At 52.0% G+C, this 27,131-nt stretch overlaps 1 protein-coding gene across 2 annotated transcripts; it reads left to right on the top strand.

The window, feature by feature from the left end:
• Nucleotides 1–302: 302 nt before the first annotated feature.
• On the top strand, nucleotides 303–27,131 carry LOC123345642 (C-type lectin domain family 2 member D-like). 2 transcript variants are annotated; one of them, XM_044982637.1, is made up of 7 exons: nucleotides 303–575; nucleotides 3,724–3,837; nucleotides 17,047–17,191; nucleotides 18,521–18,625; nucleotides 21,891–22,078; nucleotides 23,092–23,195; nucleotides 25,144–27,131. In XM_044982637.1, exons 3-7 carry the CDS (start codon nucleotides 17,140–17,142, stop codon nucleotides 25,292–25,294), a joined length of 600 nt encoding a protein of 199 aa, XP_044838572.1. In that variant the 5' UTR covers nucleotides 303–575; nucleotides 3,724–3,837; nucleotides 17,047–17,139; the 3' UTR covers nucleotides 25,295–27,131. The 2 variants fall into 2 exon arrangements, with proteins under 2 accessions (XP_044838572.1, XP_044838571.1); XM_044982636.1 differs by lacking the exon at nucleotides 3,724–3,837.

Consider the following 27,131-nt stretch of genomic DNA (forward strand, 5'->3'; position numbering starts at 1 on the left):
CGCTAAGCACGTGCTTGGGGCAGCATGCCGCGGGGGGCGCTCTGCCGGTCGCCAGGAGGGCGGCAGGCGGCTCCGGTGGACCTCCCACAGGCGTGTCTGCGGAGGGACTGCTGGTCCCGCGGCTTCAGTGGAGCCGCAGGACCAGCGGACCCTCCGCAGGCACGTCTGCGGGAGGTCCACCGGAGCCGTGGGACCGGCAGAGCGCCCCCCCGCGGCGTGCCCCCGTGCTTGGGGCAGCGAAATGGCTAAAGCCGCCCCTGGCTCTGACGTGGAGCCCATCAGCACTCATAGGGGGACCCCGCGCTTAGACAGCCCCGGGCCCGCTCTCCTCCCTACCAGTAAGGTGAGGAAATAAGAATAACGAAAAGGGGAAAAAGGACCCACTGAATGTGCATCAAACATAAGGGCGTCCGTGTATCATGTTATAAAAGTGGCATCCCAGCCTAGGGGCAGTAGAAGAAGGAGATGTCGCCCTTGGGAGGTGCCCGAATGATGGCCACTGATGATGAGGGCGAAGGATGATGGTCATGAGGAAGACGATGGCTAATATTTCAGGTTGTTCTACGAGGGATGGGGTGAGTATATGGGCTCTCTATAATACCTCTACCTACCTTACTGAGTTGGGGTGTTTGTGACTGTGCTAAATGCATTAAAAAACTATTTGTAAATAGAGAAGATTCCTATACTGTAAGTGTCGCAACTGTGCACCTTGGGGTTCCCAACTATACAATAATTTTAATAATACTGGGCCTGATCTTGGGACAAGAACCTGTCAACATTCAAAGTGATGACTGGGGATTCTCAAGTTATCTATCTGTAGATTGGGCTACATGGAGGACACTCAGATATTGTGGGGGATGGGAGGCAATACAAACCCCTAAAACAGAACCATGCACGACGGATGCTAATCACACCACTAGAGCACTGGACAGCGCTCAGATACCACAGGGATGGTGTGGTATAAACCTGAATAATCACATACGAAAGCAGAGCTTCATGCTATAAATAGCTTTACGTAACAAAAATCCCCACCACCACCTTCCGAAGCAGCATAAAACTGTGCATCAAAAACTCCAAACAGCCACAAGTTCTCAGTGAATGGGTTCTGTAAGAGGCCCTTACCTGGCCTGGCATCCAGTGGGTCTGTTCCTCAGTTTAACTTGGGCCATGCCTCATTTTCCCCTCAGCAGTTGGGTAGAAAATTCAGTGTAGCTCTCCACAGTCACCGTGCCAACAAGTGTCCTCCCTCCTCTTCCAGGGGAAGCGAGAATCCAAACAAAACAACACAAGCCCTTCGCCCTTCCTGGGCCACAGTCCTCGTCCCAGCATCGCCCCTTGGTTGCAGAGTTCACAGAAGTCCACAATTCCCACTCCAGGGTCTTCATGCCACCTTTTCCTCCCAAGATGCAGGGGAGCGAAGGGGGCAAGGAGATCATGAGAGGCTGGTGTCTTTATTTGGATGGGGGCAGAGGAACTGGGCCCACTGTACGCTTCCCCTCTTGCTACATGCAGGGTCCTTTACTGGAATGATCTTCATGGGGGGCCTCCACAACAGCAGGTCTTTGGGTTAACACTCCATTGAGATGCATGGCGCAACTCCCCCCATTTCAGAGAATGGTCTCAGGCTCTCTGCAGACTCAGGCAGATGTTTCTGCATTGCTTACATTCAAGTCACAGTTCCAATCTTTTCTTCCCAAGGACTCAAAACTTTAACAAAAACAAAAACAACCAAAAGCCAGTCTTTGGTAATCACATGACTCCAGGAGCCAGGGCCCTAGTCAGGGCTGATAATGGTTATGCCTTAAACTGACCCTGCTCAATCCCATTCAAACAGAGTCACTCCTGAGCTCTCATTACTTGGACAGATGCATGGTTATAACCATGACAGGTTTATAACTTTTTCCTTGCCAGGACCCCCTACCCTGTCCTAGCTTGGACCCCACTATCAATTAGGGAGGTACGAATGCAGCTGTTTGACACCCATTCACAAGCCTCCTAGGCTGAGAACACTTGAACCGTACAACCAGCTGTAGCTTCTCATTGTGCTCTCAGCTACTCACAGAGAGAGAAGCCCACAGCCAGAGAACCTCCTTCCAATTGCAAGGTCCCTCTCCATCTACTAAGCAGGCTCACTGCTGGGATCAAACTAAAACACCCCTCCAGATTTTGGGTTAGGCACCTAAATACCATTGAGGATCTAGGCCTTGCTCCCTCCCAGCTCTGGGAAATCAACAAACTCAGGAGCATCTGAGAACAGGGGAGCTACAAAGTAAACTGGGGTTTGCAACCTTCACCAAAGCAGCCAGGCCTGAAACCCCTGGGGTCATTCAGAAGGGAAGCCACTCACCTGATTCATGCCTGTTTCTGAGATTCCTGAACCCTTCCTAGCTATCAGAAATCCCAGCAGAGGATGGGCAGCCTAATCCTCCCCAGTAGTCAAATAAACTGATTGTCATTTCCTGGGACGAATGATGAGCTGGTCTCTGAGCAGAACCTGAGGGGAGAGAGCAGAAAGATCCTCTAAAGAATCAATGGTACCTACAGAGAACCAAGACTGGGATTAGAGTTTGTTTGAGCAGGAGCAGAGTGACTGGAGAATACTTATCTGATCAGTCAGTGCTCAGTGAGAGTCTCCATAGGCCCCAGGAACGTTCCTGCAAAGGAAGTATTGGAAAGTTGTTAAGCAAAGCTCAGACTTTAAGGTCATAAGGGACCATCATGATCATCCAGTCTGACCTCCTGCCCATTGCAGGCCACAGAACCTCACCCACCCACTCCTGTGATAGACCCATCTCCTGAGGATCAAGTCAATAATCCATTGGAAGGAGTTCTGCGGTGCTTGTGGATGCAACCTGGAATGAAAGGGTTGTTTTAATTTAAGGTGTTGATCATGATGTAATTTTAATCTCCCAAATTACTAATAATTTGGAGAAGCAGGGATTGGTGGAAGGAACCTCACGATTGCTTATTAATGCTAACTCAGAAGAATGACCCCTAGTACGGCTCCCTACACACTATTTTAGTCATAATGTAGCCTTGCTGGAGCTACGTACAATCCAGAGTAGGCCTTGGCAGAATAGTAACACAGTAAGTGTCAGCTAACCAAGTAAACACGTTCCTGATCTGAGAGGATGGTGCAGAGACAAGAGTTCTCAAGTAACTATGTAAATACTTTCCTGAGATGGTCCAGGAACACCCCGACCTCTCAAAAATAAAGAGGGGATGGCAGGATAGTGAATGAGGATGATTTGTTCGATGTACAAGGATAAGGATGGTAACTAACGATACCTAGGGCAGTGGTCTCCAAACTTTTTTGATCGTGCACCGCTATCAGTAAAAAAAATTTGAGCACGACCCTGCGGCGCGGCTCTATAGTTTTTGCCGCCCGTAGCAAAAAAAAAAAAAAAAAAAGAAAAAGGCACTTGGACTCCCGCCCGAACTGCCGAAGCAGCGCTGCTCTGGCAGCGCTCCTCCTGCCGTGCACCCCGAAGGATCCTCTTGCATCCCCTGGGGTGCGCACACCCCACTTTGGAGACCACTGATCTAGGGAGTAACACGTAACTTGTTTGTATCAGTGCTGAGAGTCTCCACTAGGTGTCAGCATTACACAGACACGCCCCTCCGTAATCAAGAGCAGAATTATGTTTTACGTGGTGGCGCCGAGCAGTTCCAAGGATAATTGCGAACACTAACGGATTATCCATTCTTTGCACTTATACACAGCCAACCATCCACAGATCCCAAGGTGCTTAGGGTGAGCCTGTTTACACGGACTTTAGAGAGGATGAAATTAAGGCAGAGGCAATAACCAACACCCTGGTCGTGTTCACATACTCAGTAAGTAACAGACCTAGGTATAGAACCCAGGCATCCTGACTCAGCTCCTCTCCCCGCTCCCACCAGACTTCCCCCCTTACAGCCGCAACTCTCCCCCTCTTCCGCCCACCTTCCCCCCCCCCCCCAGGACTGCCCCTCCCAGACCACCCCTCTCCCCGTCGCTTCCCCAACCCGGGCCACCCCTCTCCTCTCCCCTTCCCTTCGGGGCTGCCCCTTTCTCCCTCCAACCCTCTCCCCCTTCCTCCCTCACACAGGACCGCCCCTCTCCCCTTCTCTCCCTCGGTACCCCCCCCCAGGGCCACCCTTCTCCCCTACCCTCCCTGTGGCCGCCCCTCTCCTCCTCTTGTCATGGCTCCCTCTCGGGGGCCACCCCTCTCCCCTCATGGCTCCCCCTCCCTTCCAGCTGGGGCAGCCCCTCTCTCTCCCTTCTTCCCCATCTCCCTGGGGCCACCCCTTCTCCCCCCCCCCGAGGGCCACCCCTTCCCTGAAGCTGCCCCCTCCTTCTCCCCAGCACCACCCTTCTCCCCCTCCCCGGAGCTGCTCCTCTCCTCCATCCCTGGAGCCGCCCCTCTCCCCCTCCTTGCTTCCCACCACCCCGGGCAGGGCCAGCTCCAGGTACCAGCTTAGCAAGCAGGTGCTTGGGGCGGCCAGTCCTGGAGAGAGGCAGCATGTCGGGCTATTCAGCGGCAATTTGGCAGTGGGTCCCTCACTCCCACTCAGAGCAAAGGACCAGCCTCTGAATTGCTGCCAAAGTGCCGCAGATCACGATCATGCCTTTTTTTTTTAAGCTGCTTGAGGTGGCAGAAACCCTGGAGCTGGCCCTGACCCCAGGGGCCACTGCTCTCCCTGGGGACACCCATTTCTCCCTCCCTCCCCCCCTCACCACTCTGGGACTGGGTCTCTTCTCCCTCCCCGCCCCAGGCCTGCCTTCCCGGTCCTAGTATCAGGGGACCTGGGTCTCCCACTCAGCTAACACAGCCGCTTACCAACTCTTGATGCAGGGGAGGATGTCGCAATGGGGATTTGCTGCCTTTATATAGCTACTTCCCCAACGCACCTCCCACAGCTCGTCATCCTCTTGTCTCCAGTTCAGAGAGTTTCTGTCCTTCCCTCCAATTTCCCTTGTCAGCAGTTTCCCTTCCCTCCAATTTCCTGCTGTTATATGGCCTGCCCAGCTCATTTCTGGGTCACTGTCCTGTGGGGTTTTGCAGGTCTCTGGCCTGATTCCCTGCTCCCTGTGTCCCATGGTACTGTCCCTCCACATCCCTCCGCTATGTACTGTATATATACACACACATATACACAGTATAAGTTTTAAACAAACAATTTAATACTGTGCACAGCAATGATAATTGTGAAGCTTGGTTGAGGTGGTGGAGTCAGAGGGTGGGATATTTCCCAGGGATGCCTTGCTGCTAAATGATGAACTAGCACTCAGCTGAGGCCTCAAGGGTTAACACGTTGTTAATGTAGCCTCACATTCTAATGATCAGATCGCCCATTACTAATAGCTGTCTCTCCCTAAAAACTGGAGTTCCCTCCCTTGGAGAGGTATCCTCAGTGCGAGAGGATACCACAACATCATCTGGAAGGAGGATCCCAACTATGGAATCGTTTCTCTCTGCTCCAGTGGGATGTTCTCCTTCCCTGAGGCTTTCATCCTCCTCAACAGCACAGAGGCAGTTAGACCCGGAGGCGGGACCATTCTACTGTCCCAGAAAGCCTAATCTATGTACCTTGCTGCCTCCCTTAGCTCCTCCAGCTCAGCCACCCTGGTCTTCAAAGTCGTACAGTCTCTGAGGGCCAGGAGCTCCTTGCACCGAATGCACACAAACACCACCCGCCCATAAGGCAGGGAATCATACATGCTGCATTGGGTGTAATAAACTGGGTAGCACCTCTGTTGCTGGGCTTCTGCCTGCGTTCTCTTTTTACTCCTGCAGCTCGTTCCTTTGTTGTTGTTTTGTTTTTATCAGGAGGTGTTTTTTGGCTTCAGTTTAAAGAAGTTTAAGGAATGTTAAGTGTATGTAGCCCGTAGGGTGACCAGACAGCAAGTGTGAAAAATCGGGACAGAGTTGGGGAGTAATAGGAGCCTATATAAGAAAAAGACTCAAAAATTGGGACTGTCCCTATAAAACTGGGACATCTGGTCACCCTAGTAGCCCATCCTCCAGTTCCCCTTTATAAACCCCCTCGCAAAACTCCCCTGTTAGCTGCTCCTGTTCACTAGCTCCTCTGGTCACTTAGGAGTGAGCTTTTTAAAGCCCTGGTCTTCCTGAATAGCCCCGTCCCCCGGTTAAGGGCTGATGGGTGATAAAGGGCTTAGGGATCAAAGCCTCGTTAAGAAGCTCGGCTTAGCGCCCACATCAGCTTGCCCAGTAGGTTTAAAACAAGCCAATTTTCACTTCTTTTTCAGTGGACGTGGCTAGTAATTTCTTTGACTTGTTTTTGGGCTTTTCCGGCTCTTTAAGGGGCTTGTTATTTCTTGTTTTGGGCTTCCTGCTTGAAGTGGCTTATTGATTGTTGCTTGTTTTGGGCTTCCAAAGGAGTGGCTGCTGCTTTTTATTTTATTTTTTTTAATTTCCCTCCGGAGAGCATGATTGGCTCCTGGTTGCACAATCCCTATAACCAAAAGAAAGGATCTGGAGAAGACTGACAGACCCAAGGGCCAATGGGAAGAGGCCAACGCTCCAGGTCAGCCTGATTGACAGGGCACTACAGGCCAATGAGGGAAGGGATTCAGGGAACCAAGAGCCCAGGAGTGGATGAATTGACTTACTTCATGCACTTTGGATGATCCCCCTCCTAGCACCAAGCTGCCATGTACCCACTCTCTCCTCCATGCCCACCTTTAACATGCATGTCTTCCTTCAAACCCCGATCTTCCCACCATTCCTCCGACTTCCCTCCCAACACATGCTTCAAAACAATTAGGGAACAAACCAGACACTGCGCCTGCGCCTTACTCTGATGTTCAGGTGTGTGGCTTTCTATTGCCTTCCTTTCATCTCCCTGCATTGGCATGGTGCCTACTGTAATGATGCTGGCCTTGGTGGGACCCAACTGAGAGTGCCAATTCAGGACAAATTGCTTAAAGCAGGGCAGTTACAGCCCAGGGCTGGGGTTTTTCCACCTCTAAGGCAAAGCAAACCAGCCAGACAGAGAGGACTTCGGTTTTACCCCACTGGCTAACCACAAGTCACACAAGCAATTCCCTTAGACACTCCAGTTTCCCAGTATCACCACCAGCACCACTTGTTATGGGGATGAATGGTTATTCCCCAGTAAAAGAAAAAAGGTTATCTTGATCCCAAAAGACCAAGCCCCAGACCCAGGTCAATATACAAATCAGATCTTACCCACAAATCACGCTGTTGCCAATCCTTGAGAATCTAAAATCTAAAGGTTTATTCATAAAAGGAAAAAAATACAGATGAGAGAGTAAATGGAATCAATTACATACAGTAACGGCACAGTTCTTGGTTCAGGCTTGTAGCAGTGATAGAATAAACTGCTGCAGGTTCAAATCAAGTCTCTGGAGTACATCCCCCACAGGGATGGGTCATCAGTCCTTTGTGTAGAGCTTCTGTTTGTAGCAAAGTTCCTCCAAAGGTAAGAAGCAGGACTGAAGACAAGATGGAGATGAGGCATCAGCCTTTTATAGTGAAGAACTTCAAAAAGATCTCACAAAACTAAGTGATTGGGCAACAAAATGGCAAATGAAATTTAATGTGGATAAATGTAAAGTAATGCACATTGGAAAAAATAACCCCAACTATACATACAACATGATGGGGGCTAATTTAGCTACAACGAGTCAGGAAAAAGATCTTTGAGTCATCGTGGATAGTTCTCTGAAGATGTCCACGCAGTGTGCAGAAGCGGTCAAAAAAGCAAACAGGATGTTAGGAATCATTAAAAAGGGGATAGAAAATAAGACTGAGAATATATTATTGCCTTTATATAAATTCATGGTACGCCCACATCGCGAATACTGTGTACAGATGTGGTCTCCTCACCTCAAAAAAGATATTCTAGCACTAGAAAAGGTTCAGAAAAGGGCAACTAAAATGATTAGGGGTTTAGGTAAGATTAAAGAGGCTAGGACTCTTCATCTTGGAAAAGAGAAGACTAAGGGGGGATATGATAAAGGTATATAAAATCATGAGTGATGTTGAGAAAGTGGATAAGGAAAAGTTATTTACTTATTCCCATAATACAAGAACTAGGGGTCACCAAATGAAATTAATAGGCAGCAGGTTTAAAACAAATAAAAGGAAGTTCTTCTTCACGTAGCGCACAGTCAACTTGTGGAACTCCTTACCTGAGGCGGTTGTGAAGGCTAGGACTATAACAATGTTTAAAAGGGGACTGGATAAATTCATGGTGGCTAAGTCCATAAATGGCTATTAGCTAGGATGGGTAAGAATGGTGTCCCTAGCCTCTGTTCGTCAGAGGATGGAGATGGATGGCAGGAGACAGATCACTTGATCATTGCCTGTTAGGTTCACTCCCTCTGGGGCACCTGGCATTGGCCACTGTCGGTAGACAGATACTGGGCTAGATGGACCTTTGGTCTGACCCGGTACGGCCATTCTTATGTTCTTATGTTCTTTTCCAGGTGTAAGAACACCTCTTTGTCCTTACTGTGGAAAATTACAGCAAAATGGAGTCTGGAGTCACATGGGCAAGTCCCTGCATACTTTTCATAGATTCATAGATTCTAGGACTGAAAGGGACCTCGAGAGGTCATTGAGTCCATTCCCCTGCCCTCATGGCAGGACCAAATACTGTCTAGACCATCCCTGATAGACATTTATCTAACCTACTCTTAAATATCTTGAGATGGAGATTCCACAACCTCCCTAGGCAATTTATTCCAGTGTTTAACCACCCTGACAGTTAGGAACTTTTTCCTAATGTCCAACCTAAACCTCCCTTGCTGCAGTTTAAGCCCTTGCTTCTTGTTCTATCCTTAGAGACTAAGGTGAACAATTTTTCTCCCTCCTCCTTATGATACCCTTTTAGATACCTGAAAACTGCTATCATGTCCCCTCTCAGTCTTCTCTTTTCCAAACTAAACAACCCAATTCTTTCAGCCTTCCTTCATAGGTCATGTTCTCAAGACCTTTAATCATTCTTGTTGCTCTTCTCTGGACCCTCTCCAATTTCTCCACATCTTTCTTGAAATGCGGTGCCCAGAACTGGACACAATACTCCAGTTGAGGCCTAACCAGCGCAGAGTAGAGCAGAAGAATGACTTCTCATGTCTTGCTCACAACACACCTGTTAATGCATCCAAGAATCATGTTTGCTTTTTTTGCAACAGCATCACACTGTTGACTCATATTTAGCTTGTGGTCCACTATAACCCTAGATCCCTTTCTGCTGTACGCCTTCCTAGACAGTCTCTTCCCATTCTGTATGTGTGAAACTGATTGTTCCTTCCTAAGTGGAGCACTTTGCATTTGTCTTTGTTAAACTTCATCCTGTTTACCTCAGACTATTTCTCCAATTTGTCCAGATCATTTTGAATTATGACCCTGCCGTCCAAAGCAGTTGCAATCCCTCCCAGTTTGGTATCATCTGCAAACTTAGTAAGTGTACTTTCTATGCCAATATCTAAGTCGTTGATGAAGATATTGAACAGAGCTGGTCCCAAAACAGACCCCTGCAGAACCCCACTTGTTATACCTTTCCAGCAGGATTGGGAACCATTAATAACTACTCTCTGAGTACGGTTATCCAGCCAGTTATCCACAAACCTTATAGTAGCCCCATCTAAATTGTATTTCCCTAGTTTATCGATAAGAATATCATGCGAGACCGTATCAAATGCCTTACTAAAGTCTAGGTATACCACATCCACTGCTTCTCCCTTATGCACAAGACTTGTTATCCTATCAAAGAAAGCTATCAGATTGGTTTAACATGATTTGTTTTTTACAAATCCATGCTGGCTATTCCCTATCACCTTACCGCCTTCCAAGTGTTTGCAGATGATTTCCTTAATTACTTGCTCCATTATCTTCCCTGGCACAGAAGTTAAACTAACTGGTCTGTAGTTTCCTGGGTTGTTTTTATTTCCCTTTTTATAGATGGGCACTATGTTTGCCCTTTTCCAGTCTTCTGGAATCTCTCCCGTCTCCCACGATTTTCCAAAGATAATAGCTAGAGGCTCAGATACCTCCTCTATTAGCTCCTTGAGTATTCTAGGATGCATTTCATCAGGCCCTGGTGACTTGCAGGCATCTAACTTTTCTAAGTGATTTTTAACTTGTTCTTTTTTATTTTATCTTCTAAACTTACCCCCTTCCCATTAGCATTCCCTATGTTAGGCATTCCTTCAGACTTCTCGGTGAAGACCGAAACAAAGAAGTCATTAAGCATCTCTGCCATTTCCAAGTTTCCTGTTACTGTTTCTCCCTCCTCACTGAGCAGTGGGCCTACCTACTGTAAACTCTTTGGGGGCAGGGACGGGGTCCCATGACCCTTCTAAAGAGCCTGGCATGTGACTGCTGTACTGACAACTTTCACGTGCTTTAGCATCTGGGAGGGGAGGGCTGCCCGTGGTCAGAGGAAGGCTCATAGTTCCCTTTCTGCTGCACTGTGGGCGGTTTCGTCCTTTCAGGACCATTTGTTTCAAAGGAACCTAGTCTGTGGGAAGCTCTGATTAGTGCCCTTGGCAGGTTTTTAAATACAACGAGAAGGGGCCAGGTTACTTCTCTCCCCCCCCCCCAAGCCCCGCCTTTTACATTAACAGCACAGCGCTTTACCTGCAGGCCGTGTGTTTACTTAGCGCTCCTAAAGTGGGCGGGGGGGAGCAGAGAGACGAGCAAGCCCTCGGTTGGGAGCCTGGGGGGAGGGGCTGGAGATGGGATCGTTATTGGGGAAACTGGAGGGAGAGGAGAGGCGGAGAGGAGAAGAGGCACTGGGAAAGGGGAAGTGGAACCAGGAGTGCAGAGGGAAAGGGGAAATGAAACCGGGAGCTCGGGGCTGGCCAGCCTGTGGAGGGAGAGAAGGGGAGAGAGGAAGCTCAAATCATCACTTACGGAGCTGCTTGTTTTGGGGCGGCTTGGGCTTGTTTTAGAATGGCAGGGTCGCATTTATCTCAGGAGACTTGGCAACTTTATGTATATTTCAGTCCAGCAGCAAGCACACCACAACCAACACACACATTATGGTATTGGAAACGGCTCCCTGTAGGAATGTGCTACCTGTAGCAGTTACTGGTAGGCAATGGATTGCAAGTAACTGCTATTGTAAAATACTGCTACTGGACGTAGCAAATGCCGACAGGGAGCAATTTGTCCCCTGCACTCTTGTTGTCTCCTGCACTCATGGCAGGACAAAGTGTTATCTAGATCAGTGGTTCTCAAACTTTTTATTCTGGGACCACTTGAAAATTGCTGAGGGTCTTGGCAGACCACTTCATGATCTTTCCAAATGTTGTTTGTACCGTTAGCCAACTATTGTAAAGTGCTGTGGATAAAAGCGCTATATTAAAAAGAAGCCTTAATAATAATTCAAGTTTTTTTGTTTTACATATAAAAGCACACAGCTCATATTTTAATATCAGTAGTCTTACCTTCCTAATGCAATGGATGTGCCCAGTAATGAGCTGCCAAAATCTTAACAACCAGTTCCCTCCTCACCCCACAAGGGGGTCGTGGCCCGCTCCCACCCTCTGGGACTCCTGACCCATCCACCCCCCTTCCCTGTCCCCTGACTGCCCCCCACTGCCCCATCCACGCCTCATCTCATTCCTGATGGCCCTCCCAGGACCCCTGTCCCATCCAACCACCCCTTCACTCTGTCCCCTGACTCCCTCTGGAATCCCTGCCCCTGCAGGGGGGAGGGGGAGAAGTGGGGTGGAGCATTCAGGGGAGGAGGCGGAGTGGAGGTGAGCTGGGGGCGGGACAGGGAGCTGAAGCACCCACGGGGTCAGCGCCTAAGGTGCCACTTTTGGATAACGTGCCCCGGGGGGAGCGGCCGCTCCGCCTCCTCCCCCTAGCTACACTCCTGGGTCACTTCAACTTACTGGTTGTTAAATTTAGAAGCCCTTTTAGAACCAGTTGTCCCGCACAAGACAACCAGTTCTAGAAGGGCTTCTAAATTTAACAACCGGTTTCCGCGAACCGGCTCCAGCTCACCACTGGATGTGCCCTCTCTCCCCCACCGTGGCAGCCCCCGAGCTGGGGCCGGGAAGGAGCGGGGTCTCTCCCCGGAAGCCGCAGCCCTGGAGCTGGAGAAAGTCACCTTACTCTGGCCGCCGCAGCCCTGCACATCCCAAATTCCCCCACCCCTCTTTTCACCCCATTGTCCGCTCCCACCTACCCCCTATTCCCTCCAAGGCTACCATCTCACCTTACATGTGCATCTTCTCCAGGGTCCAGGCACCTAATTAGTGGAGCCATGCCTGTATGACTTTACTAATTAGCTGGGTGGCTTTTCATTATCTCATGTATGGCAGCCCAGGCACGCACCTTAGAGGAAACTATCTGCAGACCACCTAAATGGAGCATGTTCCGCAGACCATCATTTGAGAACCTCTGATCTAGACCATTGCTGATGAGTGTTTGTCCAACCCACTTTTAAAAATCTCCACTGATGGAGATTCCCTTCCCTAGGCAATTTATTCCAGTGCTTAACCACCCTGACAGTTAGGAAGTTTTTCCTAATGTCCAACTGTGATGGGTTGGATCACAGAAACCCCCTTGGGAACTGCCAACTGATGTGCCAAGACTACTTCTGCCCCTGCTTTCCCTGCCAGCCTGGGACTCCAGCACCCTGTCTTGTTGAGCCAGACATGCCAGTCTGCTCCAGCACAGATCTAAGGGCTGAACCACGTGCCCCAAAGCGACAGACTTAACTGAAAGCAACTTACAAAACGGTTCCTGTCTTTAACACTCAGATGCCCAGCTCCCAATGGGGTCCAAACCCCAAATAAATCCATTTTACCTTGTATCAAGCTTATTAATACATACTCTGGGTTAATTAATAAGTAAAAAGTGATTTTATTAAATACAGAAAGTAGGATTGAAATGGTTCCAAGTAGTAAGACAGAACAAAGTGAATTACTAAGTAAAATAAAATAAAACATGCAAGTCTAAGCCTAATACAGTAATAAAACTGAATACAGATGAAATCTCACCCTCAGGGATGTTTCAATAAGTTTCTTTCACAGACTGGACACCTTCCTAGTCTGGGCCCAATCTTTCCCCTGGTACAGACCTTGTTCCAGCTCAGGTGGTAGCTAGGGGATTTCTCATGATGGCCGCCCCCTTTGTTCTCTTCCCCCCACTTATATATCTTTTGCATAAGGAGGGAATCCTTTGTCCCTCTCTGGGTTCCCAGCCCTCCTTCTCAATGGAAAAGCACCAGGTTAAAGATGGATTCCAGTTCAGATGACATGGTCACATGTCACTGAGAGACTTCATTATCCACTTGCCAGCACACAGGTATACAGGAAGACTTACCAGTAAAACAGAGCCATCTGCAATCAATTGTCCTGGTTGATGGGAGCCAGCAAGATTACAAACCACCATTAATGGCCCACACTTTGCATAATTACAATAGGCCCTCAGAGTTATATTTCATATTTCTAGTTTCAGATACAAGAGTGATACATTTATACAAACAGGATGACCACACTCAGTAGATTATAAACTTTGTAATGATACCTTACAAGAGACCTTTTACATGAAGCCTATTCCAGTTACATTATATTCACACTCATTAGCATATTTTTATAAAATCATGTCGAGTGCAATGTCAGACCAACCTAAACCTCCCTTGCTGCAATTTAAGCCCATTGTTTCTTGTCCTATCCTCAGAGGTTAAGGAGAACAATTCTTCTCCCTTCTCCTTGTAACAACCTTTTATGTACTTTAAAACGGTTATCATGTTTCAGGCTTCCCTCATAGGTCATGTTTTCTAGACCTTTAATAATTTTTGTTGCTCTTTGCTGGACTTTCTCCAATTTGTCCACATCTTTCCTGAAATGTGACGCCCAGAACTGAACACAATACTGCAGTTGCGGCCTAATCCGCGCAGAGTAGAGTAGAAGAATTACTTCTCGTGTCTTGCTTATGACACTCCTGCTAATACATCTCAGTATTATGTTCCCTTTTTTTGCAGCAGCGTTACACAGTTGACTCATATTTAGCTTGTGATCCACCATGACTCCCCAGATCTCATTCCACAATACTCCTTCCTAGGCAGTCATTTCCAATTTTGTGTGCATCCAACTGATTGTTCCTTCCTAAGTGGACTACTTTGCACTTGTCCGTATTTAATTTCATCCTATTTACTTCCGACCATTTCTCCAATTTGTCCAAATCATTTTGAATTTTAACCCTATTCTCCAAAGCACTTCCAACCCCTCCCAGCTTGGTATCATCCGCAAACTTTAAAAGTGTGCTGTCTATGCCATTATCTAAACCATTGATGAAGATATTGAACAGAAACGTATCCAGAACTGATCCCTGCAGGACCCCACTCGTTATGCCCTTCCCGCATGACTGTGAACCACTGATAACTGCTCTCTGGGAATGGTTTTCCAACCAGTTTTGAACCCACCTTATTGTAGCTCCATCTAGGTTGCATTTCCCTGGTTTGATTCTGAGAAGACTATGTGACAAAGTATCAAAAACTTTACTAAAGTCAAGATATACCACATTGACTGCTTTCCCCCATCCACAAGGCTTGTTACCCTGTCAAAGAAAGCTATCAGGTTGGTTTGACACGATTTGTTCTTGACAAATCCATGCTGACTGTTACTTATCACCTTATTTTCTTCTAGATGTTTGCAAATTGATTGCTTAATTATTTGCTCCATTATCTTTCTGAGTACACAAGTTAAGCAGACTGGTCTGTAATCCCCTGGGTTGTCCTTATTTCCCTTTTTATAGATGGGCACTATAATTGCTCTTTTCCAGTCCTCTGGAATCACTCCCGTCTCCCATGACTTTTCAAAGTGGCTCAGCTATCTCCTCAGTCAGCTCCTTGAGTATTTCATCAGACCCTCATGATTTGAAGACATCTAATTTGTCTAAGTAATTTTTAACTTCTTCTTTTCCTATTTTCACCTCTAATCCTACCTCATTTTCATTGGCATTCACTATGTTAGATGTCCAATCACCACCAACCTTCTTGGTGAAAACTGAAACAAAGAAGTCATTAAGCAGCTCTGCCATTTCCACATTTTCTGTTACTGTACGCTGACCCCCCTCTAAGCACACTGCCTTTTTAAACAGATCAGCAAGTGGAGACAGCAGCTGCTGCCAGCAAGCTCCCTTAGTCCTGAGCCCTGTCGTGTCCCCGCTTGCTCTGTGGAGATGGGGTAAAGGAGCAGGGGACAGGAGACATGCTGACATTTGCACACACACACCCCCCGCACAGCAAGCAGGAGGCTCCCGGGAGCAGCTCCAAGGCAGAGGGCAGGAGCAGCACACGGCAGTGGGGGGAATCATTAGCCTGCTGGGCAGCTACCACACAGGGAACTTAGGGGAGTGGGGAGGGGGCTGCCAGCCCACCCTGGTTCCAAGCCTCCACCACTAGCTCCAACGGGTAGTGGCGTGAGGGGGGAACTGGAAGGAGAGGGGAGAGATTCAAGCCTCTGTGACCCACATTTGACGTGTCCAGCTTGGCCTGCCCTGATTTTGACAGCTGTCTTTCAGCCACAGGCAGGTAACGCTGACCCCAATGGAAGTGTCGGTGGGGCCCCACTGAAGCGAAAGGCCCCGTTTGTTCCTGATGCTCCATGGGCCTGATTCTCCCCCGCTGCCCTGCACCTTGTTGTCCCTCAGACACGTACATAGCGAAGGGACGGGGGGGACAGCACCATGGCGCACAGGGAGCAGGGAACCAGGCCAGAGACCTGCAAACCCCACAGAACAGCGACCCAGAAATGAGCTGGGCAGGCCATATAACGGCAGGAAAATTTAAGGAAGGGGAACTGCTGACAAAGGGCAGACGCTCCCTATACTGGGAACAAGAGGATCACGAGGGTTGTGGGAGGTGCGTTGGAGAAGTAGCTGTATGAAGGCAGTGAACCCCCACTGTCACGTCCTCCCCTGCGCCAGGAGTCGGTAAGCGGCCATTTTAGCTGAGTGGGAGACCCAGCCCCACAGATACTAGGAGTGGGACAGCAGGCCTGGGTAGGGGGGAAGAGACCCAGTCCCAGAGTGGTGAGGGGGGGAGGGAGGAAGAAAGGGGTGTCCCCGGTAGGCCTGAGGGAGAGAGAGGGAGAAGAGTGGGCCCCAGGCGGCAGAGAGGGGTGGTCCCTGGGGGGGGGAGGTGGGAAGGAGGGAGAGAGGAGAAGAGCGGCGCCGGGGATGGGGGAGCAGGGTATGTGCCTGCTGGGGGGCGGGGAGGGCAAGGACAGACTGTCGGGCTGTGGCTGTGTGTGTCTGCGGGGAGGGGGCGGGAAAGGACACAGACCCATGGGCTTTGTGAGTGTGTGTGTCTCTCTGCTTGGGGCAGGGGGGGAAGGACACAGACCCATAGACTGTGTGTGGGTTGCAGGCTGAAGGAGCTGATCAGTTCAGTGCGCTTTCAACTTCGCCTGTTCCAAAATGACGTGTGTTGCCCCCTCTGGCCGGGGTTGCAGCTCGGGGCCAGCCTGGCTCTGCTCCGAGCAGGGCTGCCCAGAGGATTCAGGGGGCCTGGGGTCTTCGGCGGCAGCGGGCCCCCGCTTCGGCAGTAATTCAGCGGTGGGGGGTCCTTCCGCTCCGGGACCCGCCGCCGAAGAGCCCCAAAGACCCGCGGCAGGGGCCCCTCGCTGCCGAAGGCTGCCCTGGGACCTGCTGCCAAAGACCCCAGGCCCCCAGAATCCTCTGGGCGGCCCTGAGTATGTTAGACAATGACGAATGAGATGTTGCTTATTTACTACATAATTAACTTTTCGTTGGTGACGTGTGCCAAGCTGCATTAGGATGGTAAGTGGCATTTAATTAAATAAAGCTGCAGATAACATTTCTTTCTTAAACAATCTTGCACCCAGTAGCATAGCTCCTGGGTCCCTCGGAGGATCAAGCCCTTTATACCGTCCATGGCCTATTGTGCCATATGTATAAAGCTCAACATGGAAAGTTTGATGTTTGTCCCCTGATTTTTTCTCTTTATATAGAAAAGCAGCCGTTAACTCAAAGTTTTTGATATAGGCTGATGGATTCAGCATATTGCTTTTTAATTAAATCTTTTAAGAGATTATAATACGGGAACAGGCCGGGCAGAGACACTGAGGCACGGCCAGACGGGGCCACACTTTCAGTGGTGGATGGAACTGATCAAACTCTCATGTGTGGACGCTGCAGGAAACTGATTGCCTCAATGAGCTCCGATGGATCAGGTACCCAGCTTGTTCCTGCTACTTGTACTTTGCGTGCCTGGATGTGGCCAGAGGGCTCGCAGTGGGCAGGGGCTGTTACCCCTCTGAAATCCTGGCCCCCATCCAGGGGCAGCTCTACGTTTTTGGCCGCCCCAAGCAGTCATGCCCGGGAGGCGCCCCGGAGCCGCGGGAGCAGCGGACCTCCCGCGGGCATGACTGCGGAGGGTCCGCTGGTCGTGCGGCTCGGCTGGACCTCCCGCAGCTGCGGACGGTTCGCAGGTCCGGCGGCTCTGCTGGAGCTGCTGCAGGCATGCCTGCAGGAGGTCCAGTCGAGCCACGGGACCAGCGAACCGTCCGCAGTCATGCCTGCGGGAGGTCCGCTGGAGCTGCGGGACGAGCGCCCCCTCCGCAGTCATGCCTGCGACAGGTCCGGTCGTCCCGGGGCTCCGGTGGACCTCCCGCAGGCATGACTGCGGCAGGTCCGCCGGCCCAGCCTGCCGCCCCCCCAGGAAAGGGCCGCCCCACGCGCGTGCTTGCTGCGCTGGGGTCTAGAGCCGGCCCTGCCCCCATCTCCCTCTGGTCCACTTCACTTTTGCGTTCCCTCTCTGTGTGAGAGACTCACACCGAACACCATCGCACGGAGGCAGGGCCCTGGGTGTGCATGAAAGTGAGCCCGTGTCTGGGGGTGGCAGGTAATGCCGTCTGTTCCTGCGGGTTTTGCCGGCGCTGCTGCTGCACCTACCAAGTGTGAAGAGGGGATGTTGAGATCTCCAAATGTCTCAGCTGCTGGAGCTGGGAGCCTCATCTCGCATGGGGGCGGCCAGGGGTCATTCCCCTGAGTAACACTGTGTCTGTGTCTCACAGTCACTAACTGAAATCCCCTTTGTCCTGAGAATCAAGACTTCAAAGGAAATTTGTTCCTTCAGACAAGGAGGGTCAAGGATTGCAGGGAGTCTGAGAGATCAGACCCCCTGTGTGAACCCTGAAGTAGGGCCGAGAGAGGCCAGTCCTTAGTCTTGGGGGGCCGGGAGGAGATTTAAAGCTTCCGTTGTACATCTGACACCTTGGCTACTCTGCCCTCATGTAACTGCACTTGGAGCTAGAGAAGGAGCCTGAGAGAACCCAGTGGGTCTGTCCCAGAATGGCTCCCCTCAGAAGAGTCACTGGGAGACCCTGTTAAATGCTGCAAACCTGGTTGTATTGTAGCTGCAAACAGAAAAACCAGACCCCTTGTTTCTCCGACTCAGCGCACCCTGGGAATCACAGTAGATATTTGCTGACAGCGGCTCAGGCATCGATACCGTTAATGACTCTGCTCCCCAGAAGCACTCATGGCTTTGTCTCTTTCAGCCCCTGGGTCTTGGCTCAGGAAACGTGCTTCCCATCAAGTCCTTGTCCCAGCTACCATCACAGTTTTGATCATCATCATCGTTACTCTAGCAGCACTTTTAGCAGGTAAGTGCATGGTCCACCCTGTCTCTGCTCCCCTGGACTGTCTGTGGGGCGGCGGGGAAGCTACTAACCAGTGACTCCAGTGGGTCTAGAATGGCTTGTCCTGCTCACCTGTTAGTGACACAATAACCCTCCCTACCTCTGTGTGTGAGCCAACTGCACGGGCCCTTCAGATGTAGCCTGGGTGTTAGGCCTGGCTGACCCCACCGCTGCTGCTTCCCCGAAAGGGTTAATCTTCAGGAGGCTTTCCCAGGAGTTTGTGTGACCCTGTCCCTGCTGCTGCACGGGGGGAAGGAGGCGGGGGTGGGGTCTCCAAAAGGCAGCTGTGGGGGTTGGTGCCTGTAGACAGGTCAGACTCACCCCTGCAGCGCCTCCTGCTGGTGACTCCGGGAATTAGCTCTGTTCCAGCCCTGGTGCGCCCTCTGCAGGCTGGTGATCTGCCTGTCCTCTGGCCCCCGTGCCCCTCCCTGGACCCGGTGCCCTTTTACATGGGGGTGCTGCCCCCTGGCAGTAACCCCTTTCTCTCAGGGTTTCCCCTTCTCAGGGAACCCCCACCCTCTATCCCCACCTTGCCTCAGTATGTGGCTACTGCCAGTCATTGTCTAGCCCCACACCCTGGGGCAGGCTGCAGTATCAGCCACTCATCACTGGCAAGGAGGGTTTGGACCTGCTGCCTTGGCCTACCCCTGGGCTGCCCTCTGCAACCCCCAGTACCTGTTAGCCCAATGCTAGGCCGCAGCCTGGGGCTTTCCAGGCTGGAGCTCCCCAGCCCCTCTGCCTTTCCCCAGCCCTACTCTACTCTGGTACCCTGTCTCTAGCTCCCTGCAGCTAGGCCCTTCTCTCTCTGAAGCAGGGGCGGCTCTAGGAATCCGGCCGCCCCAAGCACGGCGGCATGCCGCAGGGGGCGCGCTGCCGGTCGCCGGTCCTGCAGCTCCGGTGGAGCTTCCGGAGGCGTGCCTGCGGGGGGTCCACCCGAGCCGCGGGACCGGCGGACCTTCCGCAGTCATGCCTGCGGAAGGTCCGCCGGAGCCGCCTGCCGCCCTGCCGGCAAAATGCCGCCCCAAGCGCGCGCTGGGGTCTGGAGCCGGCCCTGCTCTGAAGGCAGAGAGAGACTGTCTGTGCTTCTGACTTCCCTTGGGGCGTGGCCCCAGCTGCAGCCACTTTCCCAATCAGCCCAGCCTAAAGGCTGTTTTCTTGAGCTGCGGCCCCTTCCCAGGGCTGTTTTTAACCCCTTCAGGGCCGGAGCAGGGGTCCACCCTGCTACAGTGCCCATTGAAATTCCCCGGGAGCCTGTGACAGACTCGCTGGCTTGAGGCTGCTGGGGAGATCCCAGCTAAACTGTCTCTGGACAGGGTGACTCCGACACTGACCTTTTCAACCCAGCTCAACCCAGCGGTCCCCAAACTGTCTCAGTCATGCCCCCCCTGCTACCCAGTCCATGCCTGCAGCCAGAGCCAGGGGTGAGTGGGGCAGGATGGAGGAGGGGGAGCCAGAGCCAGGGGGGTGAGTGGGGCAGGACTGGGGAGCTGCCGGTACCTCTCTTTGGAGCCTTTGCTGGGTGCTCCTCCAGGCTCTTCCTGCCCCCCCATGGTGGAAGCTAGTTACTGCGGGTAACCGGACTTTTGCTGGGGCTGGGGGCAGAGCAAAGCTGGGTGGTGCTCCCTCCCCGGTGACCCATCTGCACCCCCCGGGGCGGGGGGGGGGGCACAGTTTGGGGTCCAGGGAAGCCCTGTCTTAACCTAGAGACTGTTCCTATTGCTGAGGTTCTGGTGCCACGCTGTGGCCATTATTTGTCACTGAGAATTACAGCACTTGTTTAAAACTAATTCACGTGGCTCCAAATACTCGGCACAGGCTACTTTTAAGCCCAGGATAAAGTGCTCTGGGCTGTGCTAGTCCCCCCACCCTGGAATGGGAACGTGCTGGGGATTCTCACTGGTGCAGACACTTACATAAAACACATCCCTGCTGGGCTGGGTCTAGTGTCAGATTCTCGGGGAGGCTGTCCCTTGCACAGATCAGTGCAGTCAGGGTTTGTTTCCTGATGTGAGTCTAATCCAGGGGTGGGCAAACTATGGTCCAGGGGCTACATCCGGCCCTTGAGACATTGTAATCCAGCCCTCGAGCTCCCACCAGGGAGTGGGGTCCAGGGCTTGCCCTGCTCCACGTGTGCTGTGGCTCCGCATGGATCCTAGAAGCAGCAGCATGTCCCCCTTCTGGCACCTACGCGTAGGGAAGGCCAAGTGGCTCTGCACATTACCCCTGCCCCCGCAGCTCCCATTGGCCCGGAACCACAGCCAATGGGAGCTGCAGGAGTGGTGCCTGTGGATGGGGTAGCGCGCAGAGCCACCTGGCCGTGCTCCGCGTAGGAGCCAGAGGGGAGACATGCCTCTGCTTCTGGGAGCTGCTTGAGGTCACAGCCACCTGGAGCCTGCATCCCTGAGCCCCTCGCATGCCCCAATCCCCAGCCCTGATCCCCCTCCAAACCCCTTAGTTCAAGCCCAGAGCCCCCTCCTGTACCGCCATCCCCTCATCCCCCCCCACCCCAGCGCCCAAACCCACAGCTGGAGCCCCCCCTGCCCCGCATCCCAACCCCCTGCTCCAGCCCAGAGCCCTCTCCTGCACCCTGAACTCCTCATTTCTGCCTCCCCCTCAGAGCCCACACCCCCTGCTGGAGCCCTCACCCCCTCCCACACCACAACCCCCATTTCGTGAGCATTCGTGGCCTGCCATACAATTTCCATACCCAGATGTGGCCCTTGGGCCAAAAAGTTTGCCCACCCCTGGTTTAATCCCATCTTCATCCCAAGGTGCATCTCTAAAGCAAAGAGCCTGGGGAGGGGGGGCCAGCTAGCTGGGTTAGGAAGACGTCCCTGGGTTGGTTAGAACTAGTGTCCCACACAATCTTATTGAACTTTATCTTTATATGGTGTCAATATTTGTCTGTGCCAGCCACTGGGTAACGCTCCCCCTACCTGCCTGCTCCACACCTTCATGGTGAATCTGGTGTTGCTGCGCTCTGCTCTGCGTGGCTTGTCAGCTGCACTTTCTGTGAATTTGACCCCCAGAAGCTGAGCCACTAAAGACGAGGGGGTCGGTTGCCCATTGCTTGTGTCAAATGGCTTATTTTCTCCCTCAGCACAGCTGCCTGGGGTGTAAGGCACCTGCGGCCTGGATCTGAGGGATTCTCTCCCCTCATTCACTCAGATACAGAGTCAGGCTGGGGGTAGAGGACACAGACTCTGACCCTGTCACTTGCCTCTTTCAGTGGAAAAATCCAAACCACCTCTGGCTGCTCCAGGCCTCCCTGCTGGGCCCTGCTGCCCGGACGGCTGGATCGGGTACCGAGGGAAATGCTATTATTTCTCAGAGACTGACGGGAACTGGACCTACAGCCAGAGCCAGTGCTCTGCACTCAACGCCTCCCTGGCTGCGATCGATAGTGAGCAGGAAAAGGTGAGAGAGCGGCAGATGCTTTATCCCAGCAGACTGGGCTTGGCAGGGCTGGAAACGGGCTGGGCTCAGCCCCAGGGTCCCACAAACTGCCCTGTTGCCTCTCCTCAGAGCGTTTCTGGTGGTTGAATCCCAGGCCTGGCTAGAGCTGGGTTCACAGTCAGGGATCACTCATGCCCAGCTCCCCTTCCTCTTTCCCAGAGCCCCAGGTGGGAGGATCCCCCTCTGTAGGGCTGGGCCGGCCTGATCAGCTCCTGGCCTGTGGAGAACCTGCCTCTGCAGCTCACCACAGCCAGTGACTCAGTGGGGTGGGGGCTCCGTGCCCCTGCCAGGGGAAACACTCAGGCTCTTGGGCTCTGCAAGGGGTGAGCTCTGCCTGTCCTCAGAGCAGCTCCCACCTGTCTGGCGGCAGCGGGGAGTGTGTGTGTGCGGGGGCGGGGAGTTGCTATGTGCAAAGCTTCTGGGAAGGAGCCTGGCAAGGAGGGCAGAGGTGCCTGCAAAGAGGTGCCCAGAGGGGAGTGGAGAAGGATGGGGCAGGTCTGTCCATGTAACATGGATGTGGGGATGGAGACAGACGGGGGTAAAATGGCCTCTGAGCAGCCCCCAGCTCCTGCACGTGTCCCCAGGCTCCCAGCTGAGCAGGCCCCAGTCGGATGGGACGTCCAGCAAACCGGGATTCTCAGCCAGCGATCGGTTCACCGGCTGAAGCTGCTGTCAGAGGAGGGAGCTGCCAGCTCTGACCCCTACCAGCCTAGAAGGGGATGAGTGGAGGGGAGAACTCCTGCCGTTACTGAGTCCTGTCTTCATGACCCACAACTGGCTCATTCGATTGTGCCTTGTTCTCAGACTCCCTCCAGCATGGGCTGAGCTGGTGCCATCGGACCCAGGGCTCTCAGCTGGCAAACTATGGGTGGCCCATCCAAACCTGAACGGAGAAGGGGCCACACAGAGCCAGAGGGGCAGGTGAGCACCACAGCTGGGGGCCTAAACGTAATCTGACTGGCCTTATTTTTCAGGATTTCCTGCTGCGCTATAAGGGCTTCCTCGACCGTTGGATCGGCCTCCAGAGGGAGCCAGGCCAGCCCTGGAGATGGCCCAACGGCACCAAATTCAACAACTGGTGAGTCCCTTTCTGTAAGGCGGTCGCGGCGCTCTCCCTGTCCGTCAGGGCAGGAGACCACGCCCCTTCGCTACGACGCTTCCAGAGTGCTTCGGTTCAGGGGGAAACGGGCTCAGTTAGTGTCCCAGGCCTGCAGTCCAGCCGAGCAGCGATAAGTCTATATGCCGGGGCCCTCAGTCAGGGCGGGACAGTGATCCAGTGGGGCTCTGGCCGGCTGTCACTCAGGCAGTCGCAGAGAGCGTATTCGCCCAGGGCCCCCAATCAGGGCAGGTAAGGGGCTCTGGCCGGCTGTCATGCAGAGCCACACAGCAGTGTAGGGGAGATCAGCTCTCTGGTGGGAGAGTCAGCAAACCATCTGGTGTCCTAGTTCAGGCAGGTGCCACCAGTGCAGGCCTCCTGACCACAAAGTGGGGAGGCTGCCTCCCCTGACGATGGGTAGGGGGACACAGGCCCTCCTGCTCCACCGCACCCCAGCCCAGGGCCCTAACAGTGGTGGAGTGCTCTGCCATGAGTCAGCAGGGAAATCCGACCACAATACTCTGTCTGGCTTGCAACCAGTCACACAGCGAAACCCTATTCAGCTTCCCTGGGCTCCTTCCTACACCCCCAGTCCGGGTACCTGCATTTTGGGGCTGTCATCGGTCTTGCTCAGGTAAAGGGCAAGCAGTAGCTTCAACAGCTCCTCCGTGTCCCCAGTGTCTGGCAGCTCTGGCAGCCCTTCCGGGTCTCTGGCATGGGAGCAGCCTCCATCAGGTCCAGGCTCCAGCAGCAGGGGAGAAACATCCAGCTCCTCCGGCAGCTCTGCCCCAAATGAGCTCGTGGGCTGGCCTTTTATAGTTCCTGTTCCTGCCCCGCCCCCTGCTTCCGACAGGGTGGCTGCAGGTATCCCGGTTCTGCCCACCAGGGGGCAGTTGTGGCTCTCTCTCCGCCCATCAGGGAGGGAGACCGCACCCCAGCGCTACATTCTCCCTCCAGTAACATTTTCTGGGTTAGATCACAGGTGCCTGCTGTGCTGCCAAAAGATGAATATATTTAACCAAGGTTGTTTGGGGGAATGTGTCTGGGGTCTTATTGGTATTTGGTTTTCATGGACTAAAACCAGTATTCCAGCAGCGTTTGAGTCCCCCATGCAGTGTTGTTATTGTTTGTAATTCATAGTAACGTAGCACCCCTAGACCAGGGCCCCATTGTGCCAGGCGCTGTACGATCACAGAACAGAAAGATGGTCCCTGCCCCACGGGGTTTACAATACACCATAGTTCTGGGCCCAAGGGCGGTTGCTGGAGGAGACACTAACCAGAGCTCCCCCTTCCCCATTGGGCTGTCCGGGTGGAAGTTAGACTCCCTAAGCCCGCTCTGAGGAGTGGTGTGCGGAGAAGAACAGGGTCCTTCACTGTTGGGGTAATTTGAGGCTGTAGGGAGACATCTCATTTCACTATTAACAGTCTGTCCTGACAGCCCATCGGGTTTGAAACAGGCCCGCGGCCTCTCTGACAGTCCCCCAGCTGCCCGGGGAGGATCGTATCAAACTCTTCTCCGCAGAGAGCTGCTGCTGCTCGCTGCCTTGTGAGAGGCCTGTGGATTCTCTCCCCTCTGCACCGAATGGGACTGGAGAGAAGGTTGGGGCTAGGGGAGAGCGTCAGGTAAAGCTGAGTAGTGGGCAAGTCGTGCCTAATATCTACCAGCACAGAGACTTCTCTGGAAGCCCCAGCTGTCGTCTTTCAGCCCCACCCCCTTTCTCCTCTCCCTGCCCTGCAATGGCCACTACTTGTGTTCCTACACCTTTATTTTCCCCTTTGTGCCAGGGAGGAGTCTAAAGCCAGGCCGATGCCTCTGGATGCAGCTGCTCCTCTGGCTGCCCTGCCCTGTGGTGGAGTCTCCCCCTGTCCGTGACTGCTGGGTAATGCCCAGCCCCTCCCTGACTCCCACCCCTGGGTCTGTGTTGCAGGTTTCCGATAAGAGGAGGTGGCGACTGTGCTTTTCTGATTGATGAGGACTGGTTCGGCAGCTCGCGGTGCAGCACAGGGAGACGCTGGATCTGCAGCAAACTCGATGCCTGTACAATGGAGAAGGAATGTATTGTGGAGTCAAAACTTTGAGACTCTTAGGAACTAGGCTTGGAAAAGCTTTATTGGGGATAACACCTGCCACTACCTGAAGATGAAGGAGGCTGGGTCTGTATTCTTTATAGACTCTCCCCAGGGCTTCCCTGGGGCAAATAGGTCTCCGGAGTTAGATTCCTCAGGACTAGATGATATTTTTCCTTTGCTCAGTTTAATGCCATTAGTTTGAGTTCTCTGCCCCCACATGGTTTCTGCTTAACCAGCCTCTTCCCTCCTTAGGGTTCTCCCCTCTCAGATCGTGGCCCAGCACAGAGGTTCCCAAACTGGTAGAGGAGCTCGTTGGAAGGGATACACAGTAACAAGCTGACCCCTTTAAATGACGTTGGTCCAGTGCCCCTGTGCTAGAACAGGAGTTCCACATTTGGCCAGTTAAGAGGGCAGGGCAGCGCTTGGAGCTATAGACTGGCCATGGAGGAGGAAGTCCTTGAAGGAAGTTACGGGATGTTGCTAGGGGAAGGCTGATGATGGGATTGGCAGATGGATTTACCCGCTGATGTCCCCATGCTGGAGCCAGAGGGAGCTGAGGGCCAGGGGAGCAGTGGCAGGGCCGATCTGCTAGAGATGAAAGGTAACAGAACAAGGCGAGTGCTGGATATTTCCCTGGTGAGGATGAACTCCCAGGGGAGAGGCTGTGGGGGTTGCTACTGGGAAGAGTGGGTTTGCACTCCCGCTGGAACACCCGGGCTGGCTGACATGGCAGAAGGACAGGAGAGAACCAAGAGCAGCCCAGATGTGGTGGAAGACACTGGAGTGTGCTCCATTGATGGACCAGATGTCATGGGATTTTAAGGACTATATGCGCTGGGGGTGATAATTGGACTCTCTTTTGGAACCTTGCCGTGGACTAAATAAACTGAGCCTAGGGATGGGTCTCATCTGGGTGGATAAGCTGTGATTTTTAAAAAAAATCTGAAAAGATCAAATTTTGATTATTTAAATTAAAACAGGGTTTTTTTTATTTATTTTTACAAATAAACTTGTGTTGAAGCCTAAACATGTCTCTTACAATAAGATGTTACATATAAAACTTAATACTAAGCAGGATATATTTGCTGCCAAGTTTTAATGACGGTCAGACACTGAACTGCTGGAAAGCCTGGGCTAAGCACCATGTACCAGAGTTTGCTGAAGTGCTAAACCAGCTTTTGACAGCAATAGCCTCTTCTGTAGGTGTAGAGAGAATATTTTCTTCTTTTCAGTGTATTCAACTAATTCATTTAAAGTTAAGGAACCACCTGGGGAGTTGGCAAACTAGTTTTTCTGGTTGTTTTTTCCCCAATGTGTGAATAAAAAACTAGGTGTGAGAAGACAAGATCTATTAGTTCTAAATCCTGAGGGACATGGTGACCAGAAATAAATAATCAGTTCAATTCACTAACTGCAGCTACTACTGCCTTTGTTTAATAAATCGGCTTTAAATGCAAACTATGGTTTGATAAGAAAATAAGTTGATGTAGCCAACACAGTTAAGGTAGTTTTTTAAAATAAAACATAAAAATGCTGATTTTTGTGCACTTTTGATTGAATGTATATCCAAATAGAGCTTGACATAAATCACAAGTAAAAGATTAATCTAGTAATAAAACATGTACAAATTAATCTGAATAAATGTACAGTAAGCTCTATAATTGTCAAATGCATGTGTCTAGGTATGGTGTATCCTCCTGGTTAGCAAAAAGAAGCACCACATTGAGTGTAAAGGCTGTATTTAAAGACATGCTCATCTGAACTCATGGTTATCAACCAAGAAGAATTCAGGAAAATAAAAAGTACATATGCAAAACAATTTAAATTGATGATTTAAATCCAGGGT

The sequence above is a fragment of the Mauremys mutica genome, chromosome 12 (genome assembly GCF_020497125.1).
Source record: "Mauremys mutica isolate MM-2020 ecotype Southern chromosome 12, ASM2049712v1, whole genome shotgun sequence".
In the NCBI taxonomy this organism is placed as follows: domain Eukaryota; kingdom Metazoa; phylum Chordata; order Testudines; family Geoemydidae; genus Mauremys; species Mauremys mutica.

Coding starts and splice junctions, on each gene's coding strand:
- LOC123345642 (XM_044982637.1), top strand. CDS start 17,140: ATGTGTGGACGCTGCAGGAAACTGATTGCCTCAATGAGCTCCGATGGA. Junction 18,626..21,890: donor TCTAGCAGCACTTTTAGCAG/GTAAGTGCATGG, acceptor TGCCTCTTTCAG/TGGAAAAATCCAAACCACCT. Junction 23,196..25,143: donor GGCACCAAATTCAACAACTG/GTGAGTCCCTTT, acceptor TCTGTGTTGCAG/GTTTCCGATAAGAGGAGGTG.